The sequence below is a fragment of the Amphiprion ocellaris genome, chromosome 10 (assembly GCF_022539595.1).
Source record: "Amphiprion ocellaris isolate individual 3 ecotype Okinawa chromosome 10, ASM2253959v1, whole genome shotgun sequence".
Taxonomy (NCBI): Eukaryota; Metazoa; Chordata; class Actinopteri; family Pomacentridae; genus Amphiprion; species Amphiprion ocellaris.
The window spans coordinates 30,754,149-30,779,197 of record NC_072775.1 but is presented as its reverse complement, the minus strand read 5'-3'; the positions used below and the strand labels follow the sequence as shown (position 1 = coordinate 30,779,197).

General features: G+C 39.9%; 1 protein-coding gene across 1 annotated transcript in view; it reads right to left on the bottom strand.

The window, feature by feature from the left end:
* Window positions 1-3,410: 3,410 nt before the first annotated feature.
* Window positions 3,411-25,049, bottom strand: part of LOC111567795 (arylsulfatase I-like) — a 24,368-nt gene continuing 2,729 nt past the window's right edge. Inside the window, exons 2-11 of the mRNA XM_055014642.1 lie at window positions 20,317-20,518; window positions 17,540-17,679; window positions 15,956-16,105; window positions 13,455-13,529; window positions 13,165-13,339; window positions 11,118-11,354; window positions 9,355-9,501; window positions 7,903-8,050; window positions 6,570-7,201; window positions 3,411-6,477 (exon numbers count right to left, since the gene is read on the bottom strand). Of these exons, the coding sequence (XP_054870617.1) occupies window positions 6,055-6,477; window positions 6,570-7,201; window positions 7,903-8,050; window positions 9,355-9,501; window positions 11,118-11,354; window positions 13,165-13,339; window positions 13,455-13,529; window positions 15,956-16,105; window positions 17,540-17,679; window positions 20,317-20,502 (2,313 nt within the window). The 5' untranslated portion in view covers window positions 20,503-20,518 and the 3' untranslated portion in view covers window positions 3,411-6,054. The remainder of the gene's footprint in view (window positions 6,478-6,569; window positions 7,202-7,902; window positions 8,051-9,354; window positions 9,502-11,117; window positions 11,355-13,164; window positions 13,340-13,454; window positions 13,530-15,955; window positions 16,106-17,539; window positions 17,680-20,316; window positions 20,519-25,049) is intronic.

Genomic DNA, 25,049 nt, shown 5'->3' with positions numbered 1-25,049 from the left:
GTTTTTTAAAAAGAAAAAAAAAAGAGTAGAAACCGAGGCTCATGTCAGTGTGACCACAGAACAGAACTCAATTACGACTTTTTGATTGTGTCAGCGGAAACGGTCCAAAAAAGCAGCTCTGCGGTAAGGAAATCCTAATTTCACAGCCGCCCACGTGCCCCGGCTCTGTGGAGCTCAAGTTCCTCGGGTTCCCTGGAGGGGAGGCAGGATGAAGACGGGATTATTGGTAACACTATTGCATTATGTCTGCGAGAGGGTGACAGACGAGGCGAGGAGGGAGATATTTTTACGTAAACTTGTTAATTCAAGGTGTGAGAGATGAGAGACTGTGTGAGTGAAATGAGTTCATTATTCACTGGATGTACGAGCTTCCCTGTTCAAGCTGTGAGACGAGTGTGTTAATGCTGATAAATTTGAGAGCATTATACATGATCAGGCATAACATTATGACCTCCTGCCTAATATTGTGTTGGTCCCCTTTTGCTGCCAAAACAGCAATGACCCATCAAGGCGTGGACTCCATTAGACCCCTGAAGGTGTGCTGTGGCGTCTGGAACCAAGATGTTAGCAGCAGATCCTTTAAGTCCTGTAAGTTGCGAGGTGGGGTCTCCATGGATTGGACTTGTTTGTCCAGCACATCCCACAGATGCTGCATTGGATTGAGATCTGGGGAATTTGGAGGCCAAGTCAACACCTCAAATTAGTTGTGCTTCTCAAACTATTCCTGAACCATTTTTGCCTTGTGGCATGGTGCATTGTCCTGCTGAAAGAGGCCACAGCCATCAGGGAATACCGTTTCCGTGAAAGGGCGTACATTGTCTGCAACAATGCTTTGGTAGGTGGTACGTGTCAAAGCAACATCCACATGGATGGCAGGACCCAAGGTTTCCCAGCAGAGCATTGACCAAAGCATCACACTGCCTCCGCTGGCTTGAAGTCTTTCTCATAGTGCATCCTGGTTCCATGTGTTCCCCAGGTAAGTGATGCACCCAGCCATCCACGTGATGGAAAAGAAAATGTGATCCATCAGACCAGACCACTTTCTTCCATTGCCCCGTGGTCCAGTTCTGATGCTCACATGCCCATTGTTGGTGCTTACAGTGGTCTTCAGCTATGCGGCCTCATACGCAACAAACTGTGTATTCTGACACCTTTCTGTCAGAACCAGCATTAACTTCTTCAGCAGTTTGAGGAACAGTAGCTGGTCTGTTGCATCCATGAGCCTTGGCTGCTCATGACCCTGTTGCTGATTCACCACTGGTTCCTTCCTTCGACCACTTTTGACCACTGCAGACCGGGAGTTGCAGGTCTCAAAACTTGCAGTTCTGGAGATGCTCTGACCCAGTCATCTTGTCAAACTCACTCAAACCCTTACACTTGCCCATTTTTTCTGCTTCTAACACATGAACCTTGGGGACAAGATATTCATTTGCTGCCTAATAGATCCAACCCACTAACAGGAGTCATGATGAAGAGATAATCAGAGTTATTCTCTTCACTGTCAGCAGTCAGAATGTTATCCCTGATCGGTGTATGACACAATATGTGTGCAGTTGAGTCTTTAAGTCCTCTCTGGCAGCCGGTTCCACTGAATTTTACAAACTTTTGTTCAAACCTCAGTTACTTCTCATCACACAGAACCAGGGTTATTGTCGTTTTTTTGGTGGGGAGTTAGGCCTTCAGTGCGCACCTGGTTCTCACTTTTAGTAAAAGCTATTTTTATTATTTACATAAACCAGTAGCAATAATGTTCTTATAAATGTACGTATTCGTAGCTTTTAACTTGCTGTATTTGTATATTACAGACTTAAGTTTTGTTTATTGAGCCACTTTTTCACATATAAGCAAATTTTAGACACCAGTGTCCTCACAATGCCTTAAGGAGGTAAATCCCCTCCAACTCTGTTTCAGCATTTAAATTTACCAAACTTAACATGAATATCCAGCTTGAACTCACAGTGAAGGTATTTTGGTAGGGAAAAGTATTTTACGGTTACAAATGAGGAAGTAACACAGGATTTGGCTCATTTCTGTTGTTGAGGTTAGATTACAGCTGCATAAACTCCACTTTATTAGGCACAACTTTGAAATCTTCACCACATTAACACACGTGACACTTAAAAATATGAATACTTCTAAGTGTAATGCAATCCAGTACAGCACCCACCGCCCACTGTAACCTCAGTAATAAAGCAGAATCATCACCTTTTTGACATATTCAACAAAAACTAAAACTATAGCAGCCTAATACAAGTAGAACTTAATGCAGAGCAGTCATATTGGATTGCAGAGGACGCCACAGATGTACCTAATAAAGTGGCCAGTGAGTTTAGGTGCTTGCAGATGGTACCAGAAGTGACAATGGGCATCAAACCAGCAGCTTCTGAGGCCAAACTGCTTTGTGATTTATGGGATTTGAATCCTGTGGGATTACATAGCTCCAGCTGTGTTCTGGGATAAAAGAAACACCAAATTCAATTATTTCTCAGCAGAAACAGTGTGAAGGAGGAGAGCGACAGCAAGCGTGGAAAATCCTATTTCAGCCTGGATGTGTGTGCATGGAGGTGTGTGTTAACAGTCTATGGAAGTGACTCTGGACTTCCTCTCTGCAGCATTTTTGGTATCTGGCTCCACCTAGTGGTTAAACCAATTTTGTGAACTGACTTCCTCATGAGAAACACTGTAACTTACTGCTCTAAAGAAGTTACAAGCTTCAGCTGAGATAGGAGAGACTGTGCTGTTTGACTGTGTTGGGTTTTCATTTTACAAATCAAAGCTTTATGGGAAAGTGGCAAAAAGAAAGTTCCTGCTGAAAAAAGACTAGAGTTCTCTAGAAGGCATGTGGGAAACTCTGAAGTCAACTGGAAGAAGGTTCTTTGGTCGGAGACACTGTAAAATGTATTTCTTTGGTCACAACACTAGACATAAACTGCACATCACACCATCCACATTATGAAGCATGGTGGTGGCAACATCATGACGCAAAGCACAATGGTGGCAGCATCATGATGGGAAGAATGGTGGTGGCAGCATCATGATGTGAAGCATGGTGATGGCAGCATCATGATGGGAAGCATGGTGGTGGCAGCATCATGATGTGAAGAACTGTGATTAATGTTAGCTTCATTGAAAAAAAAATGCTTTTCTTTCAAAAATAAGGACATTTCTTAGTGATCCCAAACTTTTGATTGGTAGTGTATTTATTCAGTGTGAAAATTTTAAAATGCTGGGGCATTTAAAAATGGGATTCGGAAAAGGTGAAAGATTTTTATTTATCTTATGACAGCTTATGATTTACTTGCCCCAATAGATTTTTTAAAATCATATTAATTTTTTTAAAAAACATACAAACCCCTTAGTGTTTTATTTGGCACGCTGTCACCAGTAAACATAAAAGGACAGAGTCACTGTTCATTTTACTCGACCTTTATTTACTCAGGGTGGAGAAATCAAACGTCCATTTAAACCGTTTCTCAGGAACGCTCTGCTCGACGCTCACACTGCCGTGCACTGTTGCAGAACGGCCACAGTCGGGGTTTGTTACTTATTGAGCAAATACACGGAAATATTTAGAGGCTAGGTGTCTTGCTGGAGGGGAGAAAACCAACATCTGACTTCAAAGAGGCTGCTGATGCTGGTAAACACTTTTCACTTCCTCCTCTGCTGTCTTCTGAACACTGGAGCTTTTATTGACAACAAAATCATCATGCTACTTTACATTTAGCAAGAGACGAGTAGCTTTCTGAGCAGGTTGAAGTGACTGTTACTTTTATTGGACTGGACAGACCGTTACACAGGTATTAAAGGGACAGTAAAACCAGAGCAGTGAGTGTTTTAAGTTCTTTGCTAAAAAAATTAACCTCTCAACTTAATTCAGTGCTTTCTGATATCTGTCACTTTTTTGATTATTCCCTAAAACAAATAAAACTCTCAGCCGGTTTAGTTTTAACTGATGTCACTCAGTGTTTTCAAAAAATGCAGATATTGTGTACAAGCTGTGAAGTAACACGTTCGAATGACACTTTCTGCTGCTCACAGTAGTGAATTCAAAACACTGTACAATACTTTAAATTCAGAGTCTAGCTTGCTGATGGCAGTATATTCAAACAACCACAGTATAAAGAGCCATGTTTCAGCCACAGCAAAACGCACAGAGAAAACCAACACATCACAAACATCAGAAACACATCTGGAATCACTGTGAAAATATAAAAATACGTATATTAAAACTCCTTTCCAAAGTTTCCTTGTTTATGGCCAACTGGTACAAAGAAAAACAACAAGGTGATATATATATATATATATATATATATATATATATATAAAATTATCAATGACATGCATGTTCAATGCCATAAGTAAACATTTGCTTAAAAACCCTGATTTGGGCAACAGAAATAAAGATGTAAACCAAGAATAAAACCTCTCTGAATCACTTTCCTCAGACATTTTTTTGCTGTCTGGTCCATTTTGCTCAGAGTTCAACATAATCTACTACATTTACAGTGTCAGAATATATTTTACTGCTGCACAGTGTCAGTTCTTGTACCAGGAACTCTGTCAGTTTGTGACAAAAATTAAAAAGAAGTAACAGACAACAAAACATCTGAAACAAGCAGGTTTGAACTCAGAGAACAGTTTCTGAAACCACCTTTAAGCAGCATGCCACTGGTGTGTTTCTAACTCCACAGGGTCAGTTCACCCAAATCGTTACATACATTTTCTAGACTAACTTTAGTGGCGTCTGGTCATGCAGACTGTTTAGATTTGCTTTTGTGTGGTTTTTCTAGAACTATATCCAAGTGCAACTGCAAAATTTCGATTATGTAGGGAAATCAAAAAGTTCTGAGACTGTTCCTGTTGCATCCTGTGCTACTGTCAAATGCGAGGAGATTACATGACGTTGCGTCATCAACAACAGGACCTGTGCTACACATGGTTTTGTGACCACTGGTAGGATTTTTACATCAGCCACAAACTGTAGCATAGTAGAAAACATCTCATGCTGTCAGTCAAAAGCTGTGATAACTCAACCTTCATGTCTAGGATCTTTCCTGGTATGAGAGGTGGGTCTGCAGCTACCACTAAGAGAACAAACAGCAGTTTTGACAGTGGAGCAGCTGCAGTTTCAAAAGCCAGGCAAGGTGCATCAGGTCAGGAGCACCAGGAGCATGCTCACTGTTTTCATCAACATTCAACAACAAATTTGTCCGTTTCGCTGTAAAGTCCTGAGGCATCTGAGAGAAAACATTTGGAGAAAACCAACTGAACTATGATGCATTGGTATGCAGGTGCTTCAGTGCAAAGTTTTTTGGCCACAACAACACAATCATCGCCCACCATCTGCCCTGTTTGCCAGATTGAGCTCCTTGTGACTTCTTCCTCTTCTCCAAAGTGAAACCCAAGTTTAAGGGTGTCTGTTTTGACAGTGGAAGAGATTTTGTGTCATCGCTGATGGAGCCTGACTCACGTACAGATCTGGACTTCCAAATGTGCCAGGAGTGCTGGGAGCAGTGTATCAATTCACAAGGAGAATACCTCAATGGCAATGGCAGCCAATTATCAGTCTGGTAGGATTTTTGATTTTTAGAAGCACAGTCTCAGAACTTTTTGATCACACCTTGTATCTGAAATCTGTCAAGTTCTATTTGTGTCGACGACACAGAAACCTAAGAAAATGTTTTTACAGTAAATAATAACAGCTGACTATTTGATTAAATATGTTTTTATAATTTGCGTGGACTGACCCTTTAAATTTCAGTGAAAACAGTCTAATATATGAGATCCTGAGAGTCCAGCTGGACCTTCAGACGCCCTTATTTGTCTGTACTTTAAATGTCGACCTAATGTTTCCTAAAAACAAAAAAAATCATCAGATTTGACTTGAAAAAGATGCAGATAAAAGCCACATATCTCTGAGAGTTTGTGTAAAAGATTCATTTCAGCTGAACTTAAAGATTGTAAAGATCCAACAATGTTAAAACCCTTTTAAAGGTTTGAAGTCACTGACGTTTATTTCATGGCTGAAAAGGTTCACCTGGCTGAGTTGACACCTCAGATGCGATTTGACATCATCCCAGTGTTCAGTTTCAGAAAGAATGACTTCAGTTTGCACAGCCGGCACTTCTTCTTCTTCCTCTTCTTCTTAACGTTCTTGCCCTTCTTGTACACGCCTTGATATTTTCCCTCCTCGTCCTCCCCTTCGTCCACCCAGGGTACCCAGGCTCCTCCATGATGGCTGGGGTTGGCTCGGGGGTCGTCGGGTGGAAAGTAAACGGGCACGGCTGTTTGGTTGTAGTAGGCGAGCCGAGCCAGCAGCTGTTGGACCACATCTGGCCTCTGGTCTGCAAGGTCATGCCGCTCGTACGGGTCACCTGTGATGTTGAAGAGCCAGATGTTTTTGTGGGTGGAGGTTTTGTAGAATGACAGCGAGGTGCGTTCAAGGTTCCACCAGCGACCAGGGAGAGTTGGAAGCACCTGGGGATTAATATTCACGTTTATTTATGTTCATTACAGTCAAATTAAGACTAAAAAATGAAAAGCATTTCTTTTACTGTTTGTTGAGGTACCTGTGGCGGGACCCAGTCTCCGTGACCTGGATCTCCTGTTAGCAGCTTCCAGTCTCCCACTCTGATGGCAGCCTGGACAGATGTGTCCCACACTGGCTGGAGACTAACCGAGGCGGTCGGTTGGGATTTGGGCAACTGTGTTCCTGGCTGGGAAACATTCTGGTACCGGAATGATGTCTGCCTGGATTTTGCCTTGAAATGTAGTTTGAGCTGCCTCTTAGATTTTGGCAGAGTTGGTCCAAACTGTGACAAATTCTGGTTCAGAGTTGTGGTCCGCCGGGATTTGGTCTTCGAATGTGATTGGCTCTGAGATTTGGGGCGGGATGTTCCTGACACTGATGGAAAACCGCTGGAGCTAATCTTGGGATTTGGCCTGTAATGGGGAAGTGTCTGGCGCTGAGAGTGGGCTTTGGTCTTGGCTTTAGATGTGGGCTTTGATTTGGGAAGGGGCTTACGCTTCGGTTTGGGAAGGGGCTTGGATTTAGATTTGGCTGCATGATGGGCAAATGTCCGAGGTTTCTTGGTGGTCTTTAACTTGAATGCTGACTTCTGTTTAGGTTGTTGTTTCAAAACCTTCTTCTTCTTCTTCTTCTTCTTCAGCTTCTTTGGTGCTGGACCTTTCGGTGTTTTCGCTGGCAAATCAAAGAAAACAGAAGTAAAACAGGAATACAGTTTCAATTTTTCAGGTGGAAATTCCCAAACCAAGTGCTTCATTGTTTCCCTTCTTTTACACCAGATGTCTCTCTCTTCCCTTCACCTCATATTTATACATATTTTGTTTTTTTAACTTGTGTTTACTTCTTTTGCCTACCTCATTCCTTTCTTTTCTTCCCTTTCCACACTGCAAATCTTGTGTAAAAATCAGTCACTCAATCAAATCTCTATCTACAGCGTTAACATGTATTTACAAGCAGCAGAACCACACTGGCGGTTCTGGGAAGCTCGACATAAATACAGCGGTGCTTTGAGCTAAATTAGCTAAGATGCTGATGTTTAGCAGGTATAACTTTTACCGCTCTCATTATTGATATTAAAGGCAAACAAGTACATTTTGACTGGATGGTGGTGCTGCTATACAGAAATAAAAACTATGTGCTGATGAAAACCATGAGATGCGTTCTTAGTGACCTAAAATGTTAAAAACAAACAGAATTACATTTGAATTTTTAACTACCCTGTGCTTCATTTACATTGTTGCTTCCACAAACATAACAATCATGAAGTAGCATCTTTGAACAGACACTGTGTGACCAGCCTAACAACTTGGACTTGCAATCGAGAGACTCTTTTGTGCAACAACCCTTTATTGTGTTGTTTTAGTTCTTCTAGTTACCCAAAGATTCCTCTTCGCTGGTGTCCCAGCTCATGGTTTGAGATGGAAGTTTGTGCAGAGGGTCAATGTTGTGAAGGATCTCTTGACGAGGTGACTCTTTCCCCTCACTGATGGTGGGCCAGACATCAAAACCATCCAGACCAGGACTCTGGGCGGGACGCAAACACATTAATCACAAAGAAAACACAGCAAAAGTCTTATGCTACTGTTCAAAAGTTTGAGGTCACCCAGACAATTTCATGTTTTCCATGAAAACTCACACTTTTATTCATGTGCCAACAAAAGAATACAAGGATTTTCTAGTCATCAATGAGCCTTTCAACACTATTAGCTAACACAGCGTAGCATTAGAACACAGGAGTGATGGTTGCTGGAAATGTTCCTCTGTACCTCTATGGAGATATTCCATTAAAAATCAGCTGTTTCCAGCTAGAATAGTCATTTACCACATTAACAATGTCTAGGCTGGATTTCTGATTCATTTAATGTTACCTTCATTGAAAAATAAACTGATTTTCTTTCAAAAATAAGGACATTTCTAAGTGACTCCAAACTTTTGAACAGGAGTTTTTATAAGGGGTCCTTGCATTAGTGTTTCCAGAAGAAATACTCATACATTTACCGCACACAAATAAATAATGACAAATTTCCTGTGGCAATAGAGGCTGTCGACTTCCTGAATTAGTCAGATACTGTGTCGATTGTAACCAAGATAGCCTTGCTTATCTGCTTTGGCAGTGGAAGTTTACGAGCATATCAAGCCAACAAAGCTTTTTGGAAGCCGTACATAGACTACACTGACTTACAAATTAAAGTAATTTACGTCTGAGCCAAAACACAAAGCCTCTGTGTGGCCAGTGTTTAGAAATAGTCCACTTATCGTAATAAGTCAAGAGCACATTCATCTACAAGATAGTAAAATTCGGACAGTTTTACGGTAGCACTGGAACATTTGTAAAGTCTGAGGCCAAAACAGGGACACGTCGAGATATTTAACTGACGAAAAATAAACTTAATTTAAATCGGTGGGAGACGCTGAGTGAGTCCAGTTACCGTGGAACGAATTCTAGCAGGGTAAAATGTTTTGCAAGACACCTAAGAAAACATACAGATCCCAAATACAGGGGAATCTGAAATGCCTTCCAGTAACATGAGAGCTTCTATCAGTATCGTGGGTGGCTGCAGGGAGAAAAGCATCCCTATCTCTAGTCTGCACAAAAGCACAACAAAAATCAGGGCTGAGTGCATTTTTTCTATGACGTTTAACTTTTATCATCCCATAATCACTCTGAGATGAAAAAGATACGCCTGACTGAGAAAGCAACATCAATGACAAGAATAAAAAGGCTCAAGAAATCACCAGGCTACCAAATATGAAGCCAAAACTGCTGAAAAGGATATAGAATAACAAAATTCTCCTTATATGTTGTTCTCACACAGAGTCCTGCTGACCTGGCTGATGTTTCCTCCGGCCAGGCCGACCAGTGTGGGGAACCAGTCGGTGATGTGGAGAAGGTCTTTAGAAACTCGTCTCCTGCGTCTCAGCAGAGGGCTGTGGACGAACGCCACTCCACGAACTCCACCCTCCCAATATGTGCCCTGAAAGTACAGCCAGTGAGTTTAATTACAGCCTTTTCTGACCCATAAACAGAGAATTTTTGTTTTGTCTTGTCTCGTCTCTCAAATCGTGCAGACGTACAGACACTTGGGAATAACAGTAACAGGCTCCAAGTTAATATTTAGCCAATCTTTAAAGGTTCTGTCTGCAACATTTAGAACCAGTGGTTGTTGCTTTAACACCAGCTGTACATCAGCAGTCATGCCAGCCACGTTTTCCCCACCTCTTCACTCTCAGGAAAACAAAAAATAATCCAGACACAACCATTAGTTAAGCTTGGCCAGTTAGTGCCTCCACTGCATAGTAAAATGTGTTGTTCTTTTGGACGCTGGCTTGCAGCTGTAGGCTTTTGTTTTCCAATGTGGTGTCTCAGTCTGTTTATAAGTGTGAGGAGAGGCAACAGTTTCAAAGTGAGGAGCTCACATGCACTAACAAACACTAACCTGCCGCCAGACCAGCTGCCAAAACATAGGACGTAGAAACTCGAATTACAACACACACAGAAGGGGTGTGACTTCATTCTCTGATAAGGACGCCATTACGCCACAATATCTTTCAACTTTTCAAACCCTTGTATTATGGATATTTTCTGCATTTAAAAAACTCAATAACACAATATCAATTTCATCTAAATATACATGAATCTCTGCAGTATCACTATTTTCTACTTGTCTACTGTAATATCACTGTTTTTTGCATCAGTATCTCTACTCAAGAAGTCATATGTGCAATATCTGATTTTCCACATAAGAAGTACGTATACAATATCAACAGTACTGATGTATATTTATTGCTTAATTCTATTTTCTACTGATTTGGCCCTACCCCCTTTGCTACTGTAACATTGTAAATTTACCCACTGTACGATTCATAAAGGCTCATCTGATCTTTTCTAAACTTATCTCACCTAGCAGATAGTTGTGTACTGCTATACTAATACTCTGTTTATGTGCAAATCGTGCAAATTGCACCTTTTAAAATGCTGCTTGAAGCATGCACATATTTTGAAGCTTATTAAATATTTCAATTATAGGTATTGAATTATGTACAAGTAGACAGAACAAAAAATGACAGCAATGATACTGGCACTACAAAGTTTTAGTACATCTCTCTGTTTAGATCTTAAAAGAAAAGGTAAACTTTTGTGGAAGTGGTGGAAGTGGTTACCTGATGTTCCCTAAATCAGTTTCTCTCTGTACTATAGTCTGTTCAGGGCATTTGCTATTAAGCTCATCATGGCTACATATAGACCTGTCAGCTTTCCTGTTTTGAGATAAATAGAGATTGCAGCAAGCTAATAGTCCCTTTAGAGCCCCATCATTGTCCTAAAATGCTCTAATATGTTCTCATATCAATAAGTAGAGTGTGTTAACATCCTTATTTTGTGCATATTAGCATGGTAGCCTACAGTTTCTAAATTGGATACATGTTGAATGCACATAAGACATCGTTGATCTTCATAAACATTTTCCTAAAGTATGAAAAAATTCTCTCTACAAACATAAAAACAACAACACTGAAAAACATTTGCAAGAGTAAGATAAAATACTCTAGAAAAGTGTTGTGCAAAGTATGAAACACAAGAAGTTATTTCTACCTTACGGCCTCGTAGCGGCCAGTTGCTGCCGCCTGTGAACGGCTGAGCTCCATTGTCGGTGGAGTAGATGATGACGCTGTTCCTGTAGTATCCGTACTTTCTGAGGGCATAGGTGACATTTCTGACCGCCTCGTCCACTGTGGAAACCATGGCGGCGAACTTTCTCCTGGCGACGTTAGCCATGTCCCGATAGGGGTAGATGTAGGACTTGGGCGGCTGTAGAGGAGTGTGGACTGCCTGGAGGAAAACATTTATAGACTTTAGTTACACTAACGTTAAAAAGTTTGGGGTCACTGAGACAATTCCATGTTTTCTATGAAAACTCACACTTTTATTCGTGTGCTAACATAATTGCGCAAGGGTTTTCTAATCATCAGTGAACCTTTCAACACCATTAGCTAACAATGTAGCATTAGAACACAGGAGTGATGGTTGCTGGAAATGTTCCTCTGTACCCCTATGGAGATATTCCATTAAAAATCAGCTGTTTCCAGCTAGAATAGTCATTTACCACATTAACCCTTTGATGCGCAACATGGATCAAAATTGACCCAAATCCAATGGAAAATGGGTATCTCCTGACCCACACTGTGCATCAAAGGGTTAACAATGTCTAAACTGTATTTCTGATTAATAGATCAGCAGATGTCAAAATGGACAGCCAAGACTTTGAGACTATACGCACTACAAACACACCAACTTTACTTCCACCAGGAAAAAAAAAACGGTGCTGAAATAAATTTTTGAGGACAGACTGTTCCAGAAGATTCTCTATTATCCACACCTGTGAGTTTTAATTAATGATGTCGCTGCTGGACTTTTGAGGTGCTTTTATTTCCACGTACATTCCACTGACAGAGCAAAAACACTGTAGGAAGTTCTAAATTCTCCAGAGGTCCTGTGCTGCCACTGTGCTCTATAGAACTCTTTGAGTTGAACATTTCACAAGATGGATGAATCACAAGTTCCCAACAGACTTCCGCATACTGTTTAACTTACAAAAATACATTTGTTGGTGAGCATTTGGTGCTAGATTTCATTCCCCACATGCTATAGAGAGATCTGAGTCCCAAACTGTAATTCTTTTGAATGACAATTTAACACTCTATATAATAACAAATCCAATGTACTGCCAGAACATTTTTTACAATACATTGACTAAAAAGTGAATGCTTAAAACCACTCAGAACCACCAGAATGTATTTATAGGAATGTAGTCTTAGCACTAACACATCATGAATAAATGGATTCTTGCAAGTTCGACAGTATCGGAGAGTTTGAAACAATAAATAACATAAAACATCCAAAAAAGTACGCACACACTACCATTCAAAAGTTTGGGGTCACTCAGGCAATTTCATGTTTTCCATGAAAATTCTTTCAACACCATTAGCTAACACAGTGTAGCATTAGAACACAGGAGTGATGGTTGCTGGAAATGTTCCTCTGTACCCCTATGGAGATATTCCATTAAAAATCAGCCGTTTCCAGGTAGAATAGTTATTTACCACATTAACAATGTCTAGACTGGATTTCTGATTCATTTAATGTTGTCTTCATTAAAAAAACTGCTTTCTTTCAAAAATAAGGACATTTCTAAGTGGCCCCAAACTTTTGAACCATAGTGTATGTTCTTTTAATTTCTTAAATCAACTTTAAGAAATCCAGGTTGTCTGCGTTTCAGAGTGGCCAGCTCTCCTGTTAGTTGTATTCCTTGTCTGAACGTCGGCTATATTTTCTTTTGATGAGCATGGCTGCCCACAAAATTAACCATAAACAAATGTTCTTTTGAGTTTTAATTACATTTTCTATGCGGTGTGCTTTTAATTAAACTGTTAGCGGTCCATATGAGTCAAACAGTTGCAAAATAGCTCAAAGGCAGCCAAACAAAAAAACAATGTGGCCTCTATGTTTCCCCAAGACTCCTCACATCCAGACATAAACTAACACAGCATCAAAGCCACTTCAGGATGGACTGTTTTTGACTTTGATTTCTTCAGTAGGTGCTTTTATTTTTATTTTCCTGACATCAGACCTCATCAGGTACCTGAAGGGAGAGCAGCAGGAAGAGCGGCCTGTCGGCAGGGTTGTGGCTCTCGATGATCTTTCGAGCTCGCTGTGTAAAGAGCGTGGTGGAGTATTTTCCTTCCTGACCCCACGCCACACCCTCGTCGTCATGGAGATCGTAGCCGCACAACCCCGGGCCATCGCAGGACCCATAACTAGACACAGATGGAGAAAAGTAAGTTACTGAAGCAAACAGTGAAAAAAACCAAGAAATGTAATGCACACTGTAGATGCAGTTTGATAATTTTAATAATAACACTCGTAATTTACCTGTAGTAATCCACACTTCCTGTTAAGGAACCAAAGAAACTGTCAAAACCTTTTCTGGTGGGCAGACATGCTTTCCTAAAGGAGAAGTTAAGAAGAAAGTTAACTGAGTAGCAGATTTCTATAGTTTTTTCAGTTTCTCTGTGAAACATCCCCAAAAAAAGTTAATTTCTTTCATCAAACACCTGATTTATGTCTTGTTTTTTTGCTTTTGTTCATATTTATGTCATTTTGTGTCTCTGTATTGACGTTTTATAATTTTGGACATTAATAATTTTGAATGAAGGTTTAGCCATTTTGGACATGTTTTTTGTAATTGTGGACAATTTCAAAATATTTCTGGACATATTTTGAACCACTTTATGCAAGTTTTGAGTCAACTTGGACAGGTTTCATGTACATTATTGTGTCTTTACTCTCATTTTTTGTCTCATTTCTTGATTTTTGTCTCATTTTGGTAATATTTTTTCTTATTTTTGCTGTTTTACTTCTGTCTGTATTGTTTCACCTACACCTGCAAGTGTTTTTTCATGTACAAAATCTATATTTTTCACATCCATTTTAAGATTTTATCACATTCAGTGTCATTAGAAGAAACTCGTACTGTGTCGCACGTTCTTGCTCACTGAAACACTCTACAGCGCGGTCAGAAACTACAGTTTTTTAAAATACAGTACCCTATAAAAAATATTCCAGCCCTCCCGAAAGTTTTCTTCTTTTGTTTTTTTTCAACATTGAATATTGGTCAGTTTAACTTGGCTTTTTTGACTCATTTGGACATTTTGACTAATTTCACTTTGACATGAAGGAGTTTTTTTTGGGAAATTCTTGTCAGAAAAGCCAACAATAATAAGGAAAATAACTGACACTAGAGTCCAGCTGTTTTCGATGGTGTCTAAACTAAGTGAACTAGCAGCATGCTCAGACAGTTTAGTGGTATGATCTGGTGCATTTTACAGGAGATCTTTTCACACTCACATAACCTTTTCTACCACTAACAGCTTGTAAAAAGCTCGATCCAGAAGCGTCGTTCCAAAAGGTGTGGAATTTTTTTACTGCCGTCTTTTTCCGACATCGGAGCGTAGGTGGCTGTGCCCAACAATTTCTGTAATTTTCCAAAACCAACAATCTGAAATTCACACCCAGCATGACCTGGTAGACTTTGCCCCCCGCCATCACATACTTTGGCTCGTCGCAGCAGGAAAAACACAGGTGAAATTACAGCAACAACAGCGACTCTGTTGTATTTAGGCATCCTGGTAAACCACGACAGTGAACCAGCATGTACACAGATCAGCCACAACATTATGACCACTGACAGGTGAAGTGAATAACATTGATCATATTGGTACAATGGGGTGTTCTGCTGGAAAACCTTGGATTTTGGCATCCATGTTGATGACAGTTAGACACCCAAATAAACATTGGCCAGAACAAGAACACTCCTTCATGAAAATGGCAATTCTAAATGTCACTGGCCTACTCCTGCAGGAAAATACACCCCACAACATTGCAAAAACATCAAACAATCAGGAACATCTTGGGGAACATGACAATCACCCAAGATGTTGATTTGACCTCCAAATTTCCAAGACCCCATTCTGATCAATCATCAACAGGATGCAGTGGAACAAGTTTGATTCACCACTGCACAACCCAGGGTACCCAATAGATCCACTGCCAACATCCTGGTCCAGACCCCATAGGACACCCTGAGAGGTCCTCTGGTCCAGGCCCAATGGTTCGGAGCATTTTTGACCATACAAGGGGAACCAACACAGCAATAGGCAGGTGGTCATAATCTGATAGGTGCAAAAAAGCACTGTTTAGACAGTCGATCTCTGTGTAAGTTAGTGTTATAGCTATGTTTTAATAGGCCTAAAGTTACCGATTTTGAAACACAAAACTCTCTGATGTCTCCATGAGTCTCTAACAGCGTTTCAAAGACATCGGCTACCACAACCCAACCATCAAGACTCCCCCTCTGGATAAACTGGCAGCAGAGGGGGATAAATTGGAAAACTACTTCGTTCAGCCCATGTGCACTCCGTCTCGCAGCTTCTCATCACCGGCAGGTAGAGACGCCTTTCTACTGGCCTTTCGCACTAAATGTGGGCAGTCTGTCTATATATATGCAATGTTTCAGACTCAATTTGAATATTGCCCAATAGAGCATTTTTGACCACATAAGGAGGAGCAGCACAATATTAGGCAGGTGAACATAGTGTTATGCCTGGTCGGTGTATAATAATAAGACCTTGATACCTTTAGCAAGGTGTGTGGAGGAAGAAAAGTAAGCAAGCTTCATTTTTTCCATTGGTAATAATTTTTATCACTACCAAGACCAACTGTCCACATTACTCCCATTATCTTAACGATGGGTGTATCTTCATCATCTGTATGACTGCAGGCTTTTTGTTGGCGATTTGTAGTAGGAGTGGCTTATTCGCTTTTCATCAGCGATTTTACTGTATGCCAATACTAACTCTGCAATAGGAACTCACCTGTAGAAGCCCAGGTGCCACTTGCCAACCATGTGTGTGGAGTAGCCGGCCTCGCGGAGCCTCTCGGGCAGAGTGTCCATGTGTGAAGGCAAACAGCTCGGCTGGCTGGGTCTGATGATGGAGTGCTGCAATCCTGTGTGGATCTGATATCTCGAAGACAGAAAAGAATCTGTTAGTGGCTTTGTACAAGATGAGCTGCTCGCACAGGATCACAGTTCTGCAGTAGGACCAGGGACTCATTACTCCCCACTGCATTTAGTTTGCCTAATCAATAATCTGATTATTCAGAGCAGCTACATCAGCTTAACCAGATGCTCGGACTCAATAACTCTCTGGTCCGTTTCCACATCTGTTTGATAATTTTGTTTCTCTAACATGTAAATCAACCCACTAAGGATCAGTAAAATCCTAATGAGGCTTTGAAAAATGACTAGAAACTTAGAGCAGCTAAATATGACTATGATCTGTGAGAAAAATATGATTTGGGGACACAAATTGTACAGATACATTCAACAAAAGGACTGCTACTGAAATTAAATCGGTCATTAGAGAAGCATTTGAAAACAGAAACACAAAAATAACTCAGCATTGTATCAGTTGTGTCAGAATATTATGAATAAACACTATACCAATAATATAGAAGACAAACTTTCATCTATTCGATGTCAGAAATGTTGGGGGATAAAGCAGATTTGTTGCTCATCACAGGTAATTCCAAAAAATTAAGTGTCCCTATAAGTTGTTTGGTTCTTTAGAAAAAGAAACATAATGAGAAGCTACAGATATTTGGTGAAAATATGATTAGCAACAAGCAAAAACAGGGAAAGTAGCACCGCCAAGAAAGGATTAAAGTCCGATGACTCGCAAAAAATATCTTCTTAAAGGAAAAACTGATGCATCTTGAAATTACAAGAAACACAACTGCCAGAAAAATGTTTGTAAAAGATTAACACTATACGAGAATCAAAGTGGCGACATGAGAACAGGGCTGCAAATAAACCCATCAACAAAACAGTACAAATGATGGAAAAAAAGTGGACGGACTTCAGCAGTTTTTTGTTACTGCAGTTGTTTAATGTTAAAAATCTTTTGCCAAAAATCTTCAAGTTGGAAAAAAATATTTGAAACACTAAAACTAGTCTAAAATGAGACCAGATGGTGTGAATTAATGCTAAAACTACTTGCCAGTTGATCAAGTACCTTACAGTTTTAATGATTGGTGTGAGGTTTAAGTCATTTTAGAAGCAAAAATACCAAACGTTATGTGGTTTCAGCTTGTCCAACTTTTCTGTTTCATATCACTGTAAACTAATTCTATTTTGATTTCAGACCAAATGGGCGATTTTATGAATAATTAGCTTCACAAGAAAGAACATCCAACGATGCTTAAATGGAAATAATTCTCATTTCCACACAAATAAGAGGACAAAAATTAATTATGTTTGTGGAACCGTTTAAGTAGCAAGTTTCTCCAAAATGAGCAAAGTTCGACTAAAATAATATTCAAATTGAGTCTAAAACATTACATATAATAGACAGACTGCCAACATTTAGTGTGAAAGGCCAGTAACGAGGCGTCTCTACCTGCCGGTGATGAGTTGGCTTCGAGACGGAGTGCAGATGGGCTGAACATAGTAGTTTTCCAATTTAACCCCCTCTGCTGCCAGTTTATCCAGAGTGGGAGTCTTGATGGTCGGATTGTGGTAGCCGATGTCGTTGAAACCCTGTTACAGATTCATGGAGGCATCAAACAGTTTTATGTTTCAAAATCGGTAAATTTGGGCCTATTAATCCGTAGCTATAACACTAACTTAAGCAGAGATGGACTTGGGGTCACCCAGACAATTTCATGTTTTCCATGGAAATTCACACTTTTATTCATGTGCTAACATAACTGCACAAGGGTTTTCTAATCATCAATTAGTAAACAGTGCTTTTTTTTTTTTTTTTTTACACCGATCAGGCATAACAATATGACTACTTGCCTGATGTTGTGTTGGTGCTCCTTATGTGGTCAAAAATGCTCTGAATCATTGGGTCTGGACCAGAGGACCTCTCAGGGTGTCCTATGTTCCTGACTGTTTGATGTTTTTGCGATGTAGTGGGGTTCATTTTCCTATGTGGGTAGTCCAGTGGCATTTAGGATTTCCATTTGCATGAGGGATTTTGCTTGTTCTGGGACAACGTTTATTTGGGTGTCTAAGTCTTATCAACACAGATGCCAAAATCCAAGGTTTTCCAGCAGAACACGTCACAGTACCAATATGATCAATGCTATTCACTTCACCTGTCAGTGGTTTTAATGTTGTGGTTGATCAGTGTATGAGGTGCGATGAAAATTGCGACTATCAAAAGCAGATTCTAAAATTAGCTGTTATCTCCTTAGAAGTTGTCATTTTTTGCTGCATCACTCTGCTCCAAGTGCTCCTGTCACATTTGGAACACTCTGGAAGTCCTGCTCTGACCATGTGCAGGTGTGCATTTGCAAATTCACCATGGACTTCTAACTTGTCCAGAGAGCAACCGCAAACTTACCCAACCGTCAAGTCAAGGATCAACAATAGTGACCAGAGATTCATCAGTGGCTAAAACCCAGACACCAAACAGTGGAAGTGGAAGAGCCTGCAGTGCCCAAGACTGAAGAAGATGGATGAGCTTAGCCAGGGGGGTGTCTGTTGTTTTATCCGACATTCACAAGGTTGTGCATGGTGAACCGTCTCCTAGGGTCAAACTGTACACGTAGAGTTCTACTGTAACACTCTGCAGTGTCTGAGGAAGAAGATTACGTGAAAACAACGGAAACTCTTCCGTATGGCACAAGTTTCTCGGCTACTGGAACACAACAGTCATTCTCTACCTGCCCTGCTCGCCAGAACTGACTTCTTCCTTTTTGCCAAAATGAAGTTCAAGTTGAAGAATCGTCATTTGTACACAGGGCAAAAGAGATCTAGATGGTGCTTGGTGCACATACAGAATGGGAGCATTTCGGACGTGGCAGGAGCACTAGGAGCAGAGCATCGCTGCACAAGGAAACTACTGCAAAAGGGATGTTGACTAAACCATGGTTGTTTGGGTGGCTGTCTTGAAACTTCTTGATCACATCTCCTACTTAGAGCTGAAAATGGCTCAAACATGCAGGAAGGTGAAAAGGGGTGGACAGGAATCAGAGCAACATATAATTCAAATTGTAAGAGAGACACCAGTCAGCCACAACATCATGACCACTGACAGGTGAAGTGAATAACATTGATCGTATTGGTACTATGTGGTGTTCTGCTGGAAAACCTTGGATTTTGGCATCCATGTTGATGAGACTTAGACACCTAAAGAAATGTTGTCCCAGAACAAGCATGCTCCCTCATGCAAATGGAAATCCTAAATGTCACTGGCAGATCCCTGCAGGAAAATGCACCCCACCTCAACATCTTGAGGAACATGACAATCACTCAAGACATTGATTTGACCTCCAAACTTTCTAGACCCCATTCTGATCAAGCATCAACAGGATGCAGTGGAACAAAGTTTGATTCCCAGAGTAGCCAAAGGATCCACTGCCAACGTCCTGGTGCCAGAGCCCACCCTGAGAGGTTCTCTGGTCCAGGCCCAATGGTTCAGTGCATTAATGACCACATACAGGGGACCAACACAATAATAGACAGGTGGTCATAATGTTATGCCTGATTGATGTATATGCTGGTGTTGATTTGTGTTTATGGCTCCAACCACCGGGCTGATCATCCCTCTTCTGAGATAACTGATAGAGATGTGCTTATTAAAGGTCAACCAGGTGCAGATGTGTTGCTGCTCTGTGAACGCTACTAGCTTGTCCAGTCTTTTGGTTTGTACCTTCTTGTGGAACATTTGGTTTATAACATGTGACAAGGAAACAAATTAAATTGCAAAAGCTCCACTTCTTTTTTAATAGTAGTAAGTGGTTGATACTCTGGATTCTGGCGTTGGTGTCTGGTACTAACTTGTGAATAATCTATCTGTGATGTCCATATTCATGCATTACATACTGTATCTTTTAAGATTAAAATTCATGTTCAAATCGGACATGCTAAAAGATCATAAACTGAGGCTTACTACAAACAGATCTCTAAATCTATTTGCATAGAGCGGATGTTTGTGTGGGAGAGTTCAACTTGTTTAACTGCTGATAAACAGGATTTTTCAACAACTTTTAACTTGGCCTGCTTCTTTCTAATTTCATGCCATTTGCAAAGGATTTTGGGATGCCGTAACATGAATATTATCTCTAACTGCAGAACTTATAGTTTAAAATACGAAAGAAACAGTCAATTTTAATGTAAATATGATGGTTTGTGTTCGGTCTTTGCATCTTACTCTTTTAAACAGACCTGATCGTCAATGAGGATGAATATGATGTGCGGCTGGTTCTTCTTGTTCTGTTCCACCTCCTCATTCTGAGCGTTTCTGTCGTTCTGCTGCTGTATCTGGTTCGGTTCAGACCGATGAGCCAACAGGCCGTCCAGGCTAAGGAAAACACTCAGCACAGTCAGAGCCGCAGCAGCAGCAGCCTGCATCGTTACAGCAGCAGCCCTGCAGGGAACCAAATACAAAAAAAAATCATTACAATGCAGTGACAACTTCTATGAATAAAACACCAGGGAAGCAGGGCTCAAAAATGTTTGAGTCGGCACAAATTCACACAAGCGTACCATCACTGGAGGACCGACTGTAGATCATAAAACCACATTTAAGACAGACTTGCCAACTTGGCTGCAACTGACATCTGAAACGCATCCATCTGGTGGAAAGAGACAAAAAACTAAAACTCCAAGGAGGGCTTTTTAACCATTTGCGATCTTTGGAATTGAGAAACAACAATAAGACGTGATGAAAATGCTAATGTTGCTTGAGAGAAGAAACAGGGCAGGACGAGGACTTCACTCATTACTCTCGGAGCCTCTCGCATTTGACAGTGCAGGGCTGTGGAGCACGAATGGAATCATCTGTTACTGGATGTGTCACTTTATTCCCAGATGTACAGATGTAGTAATTGTTTTTGTCATACTTGTGCAACATCATGAAAATGTTAGAATAATATCATAAAATTACAATAACTGTATTGTTTTAAAGTACAAATTAAAAACAGCAAACATGACTCCACTCTTCATTTGTGAGCTTACATTCTTGTATTTCTTTTAGTATTCTGTTTATTTCCCTTTATTTTTGATGACAAATTTGATGTAAAGAGTTCCTGCAGAGCAGTTTTGAAGCTGCTGTCGCCCACTTTTGGATTTGCAAAAAGTTGGAGCACTTCGATCATGCAAATCGTACATCTTGAATACAGTTTAAATGGGTGATTTTTTTTTTTAATAAAAATTCACACTTGCTGCAGGAAATCATATCACCACCAAACTTGTTTTTTGCACCAAACTGAAAAAAACAAACTGTCCACTGAACCTGGATAAATTAGCAAATTCTGCTCACTATCCTGTTTGCTTTTTGACTTCTTTTTAGTTGTCCCTTCAATAAAGTTACTTAAACCATAAAAGAGAGTCGGAGTGGTGGTCTTGTTTTGTCGTCTTAAAGTTAAGAACTGATGCTGATGTGGTTTTGTGTCTTTTTCATCCTCTGATAAACATTTTGGTTTCTAGAGCGAAGAGGAATCATTGACTGTCTTGGATGTTTTAGTGACTTTTTAATGAAAATGTAATTCTTAGGTTGGCAAGCAAACTCCTGCTAAGAAAAAAAAAATTGAAAAAATTATGTTTTGACTTCAAATCATGAGCTAAAATTTTGAGTGTGCCTATGCAACTTCTGCTAGCTGACGTCGTGCTTAAATTACATGAAATGTATACATTTATAGAAGTACATTTTATTTTCTGAAGCGTCATATTTCACAAACCCTTAGCTCAGTTTCCTTTAACATCTCTGAGCTTTTACTTTGAAAGTGTAGCATACTTTCCAGAATCAGTGTTTTTTTTTTTTTTGGTTTTTTTTTTTTAACTTACCTTTGGACCTAAAGTAAAACTTTAAATAAAAAAGTTAAATCTAGATAACAACAGAGCTGTTTGCTAACCTCTGTTATTGGGTGTGGACTCTTATTTTGAAAGTTAACCCAAACATATAGGTTTGTCTATTATGTGTGTGAAAAAGACAAGTTATGTTTTGTGAGGTCCTTTAACATCAGGTAGATTTAGTTTTGACAGTCTAGCACAGATGGAAGCCATGAGGTGGTGTTTTATTTTGAAATGCCATCATTTCAGAGTCCCTGATAACATTCTAAAGCTTTTATTTTGATAGTATACAGTACCTCAGTGCATCCTGTTAAATTTATTCAGCTAGCTAGAGGTTTTACTTTGAAAAGCCCACATGAACTTTCTTCTCTCAGTCCTGTTAGGACTTTAACAGATTCAATTGTTTTCATATTTGAATTTATTGATCCAGATGTTCAATATTTCAGATTCTAAATCAATGACATGATGAGGTTTCCTTTGAGAACATGAAAACATTGTCCATGAGTTGGGGAGACTACATAGATGATGTCGATGAAATGCAAGAGCAGCTTGAACTCAAAGACAGAGAGATCTTGAATCTCAAAAAGGAGAACCAGAGTCTCTGTGCTGCTCTCAAAGCTGCCCAGAACCTGCAGAGAGATGAAGGCAAATCTCTGGAGGACAGCAAAGAGCTGCAAGAGCAGAAAAAGGCCCTCGATGAGGAAAGAGGTTCAGAAAGCCAAGAAAGAGCTTGAGCAGAAGACAAAAGATCTGCACGAGGTAAAGATCTTCCTGGAGAAACAACAAGAAGAACTCCAGACAAACCAGAAAGAGCGCGAGCAGAAGAGCAAAGATCTGCACGAGGAAAAGATCTTTCTGGAAAAGCAGAAAAAAGAAGTCCTGATAAATTGGATAGCAGTTGAGCAGAAGGACGAAGGGCTTCAAGAAAGAAAGATGTGTCTGGACCAGCAGAAAAAAGAAGTCCAGACAAGTAAGAGAGAACTTGAGCAGCAGAGAAAAGATCTGCACGAGGTAGAGATCTTTCTGGAGAAACAACAGAAAGAAATCCAGACAAACCAGACAGAGCTGGAAAAGAAGGTGAAAGATCTGCAAGAAAAGAAGATCTTCCTGGAGAAACAACAGGAAGACCTCTGGACAAACCAGAAAGAGCTCGAGCAGAAGAGCAAAGATCTGCACAAGGAAAAGATCTTTCTTGAAAAACAGAAAAAAAAAGCCCAGACAAACCGGATAGCAGTTGAGCAGAAAGACAAAGGGCTTCAAGAAGGAAAGCTGTGTCTGGACAGACAGAAAAAAGAAGTCCAGACAAGTAAGAGAGAACTCAAACAGCAGAGTAAAGATCTGCAAAAAGAGAAGAACTCACTTCTCGAGCTGAAAAAAGAAGTGCAGAGAAAGATGAAACAGCTCGAGCAGAAGACCTGCAAGCTGCAAGACATCGAGGAGGAGCTCGAGCACGACAGAAAACAGCTCCAGAACGAAAAAAAGCATCAGAGGTGATAAAGAAAGAACTTCAAGCTGAGGAGAAAGAACTTGAAGAAACTCAGAAAGTTCTAGAAGTTCAGAATGTTGAAGTCAACAAAGAGAAGTCAGAGGTGGAGGAACAGAGGAAGATTCTGGATGAGAAACAGAAAGAACTGGACGAGGTGAAAGAGAAAATGAAGGAGGCTTATCTGAAGATGAAAGAGGAGAAGCAAAAAGTGAAAAAAGACATGAAGAAAAAACTAGAGATGAATGAGATCCTGGAGCAAAAAATCTAGAAATCCAGGGAAAGATTGTCGAACTGGAGGAAGAAAAGAAAAAATAGAACAAGAGAATAAAACACTCCAGGACAAGAAACAAGAATTGGAGCAAGAAAAGACAGAAATGGAGGTGAAGTATGAGAATCTGCAGACCGAGAACCAACAACTGAAGCAGCAGAAAACAGAAACAGAAATAAAGAGCTGCAAGAAGACAAGATGAAGCTGCAGGAAGAGACTCAAGACCTGGAGGCAAAGCAGCAAGAAAATGAGCAACACAAGAAGAAGATGAAGAAGGTGGGCTACTGGAGCTGGATGTTCAGGAAGTCCTGAGGTGGACGAGGCTTCCTCTGACTCACCCCTTCCTCACCCTCCACTCACCCTTTTTCTCCCTCCTTCAACTCATCCTTTCTTCACCTTCCTCACCTCTTCAACCTCACCCCATCTTTTCTCTACCTCACCCCAACCCCCCCACAAAAAAATTCCCTAAAAAAATCTCTAAAAAAAATTTAAAAAACAAAAATATTTCTTCATGTTTCCGCATATTCTCCATGTTACTTATGACCTCGGTTTAATTAACAGTGTTACTTTTTACTGTTCTATTCTAACTGTATTTTAATTCACTTGTTTTATTTCAGTGACATGGATTAAAGCTTATTTGCAGATATACTAATGTCTGCAAATAAAAGAAATTCTCAGCAGTACCATAAAAAACACAGTAATCCACCATGTTTTCCTCAGAAAACTCTGACCTCATGTATTATATGTGACTTTATCTACTGTATGTGATTATTAGCAGCTACTGCTGGGAAAAGTCTAAACTTTCTTGTATTTTGTGGTGGTTTTATTCATCACTTGTAGTCTCCTAAATCTACATTTGACAGCAAAAATGTAGATTTCTGTAATATTTTTTGCTCATGATTGAGAGATTTTTAAAATAAAGAATCAAAATCTATAAAGCAGAACCAGAGACATCATAATTTTTTTTATCCTATTCATCTTTCTTCTTTGTCAAAACCCAATGCCTACCTTACCCACAATGCAACAGTTTGCACAATTTAATGTGCAAAATGTTTAATATTTCAACTTTGGGTGAAATATTTTAATTACATGTGCAATATTTGACTTTAATGTACAGCATGGAATTATAATGTACAGTATTTCCTTATTTTACGTAATATTTTACTATTTTATTATTTTATTTTTTAGTATTACTTCTCTCTTTTCTATTTTTACTGTATGTAAAATGACAGACTTTTGACGTTGATGTTTTGACAGTTTTACAAATATGATGTTATCGGTCTTTTTTTTTACAGACAGCATGTCACTTTATTTTTCTAAGATTTTATTAGATTTTTACTATTATCTTTAATT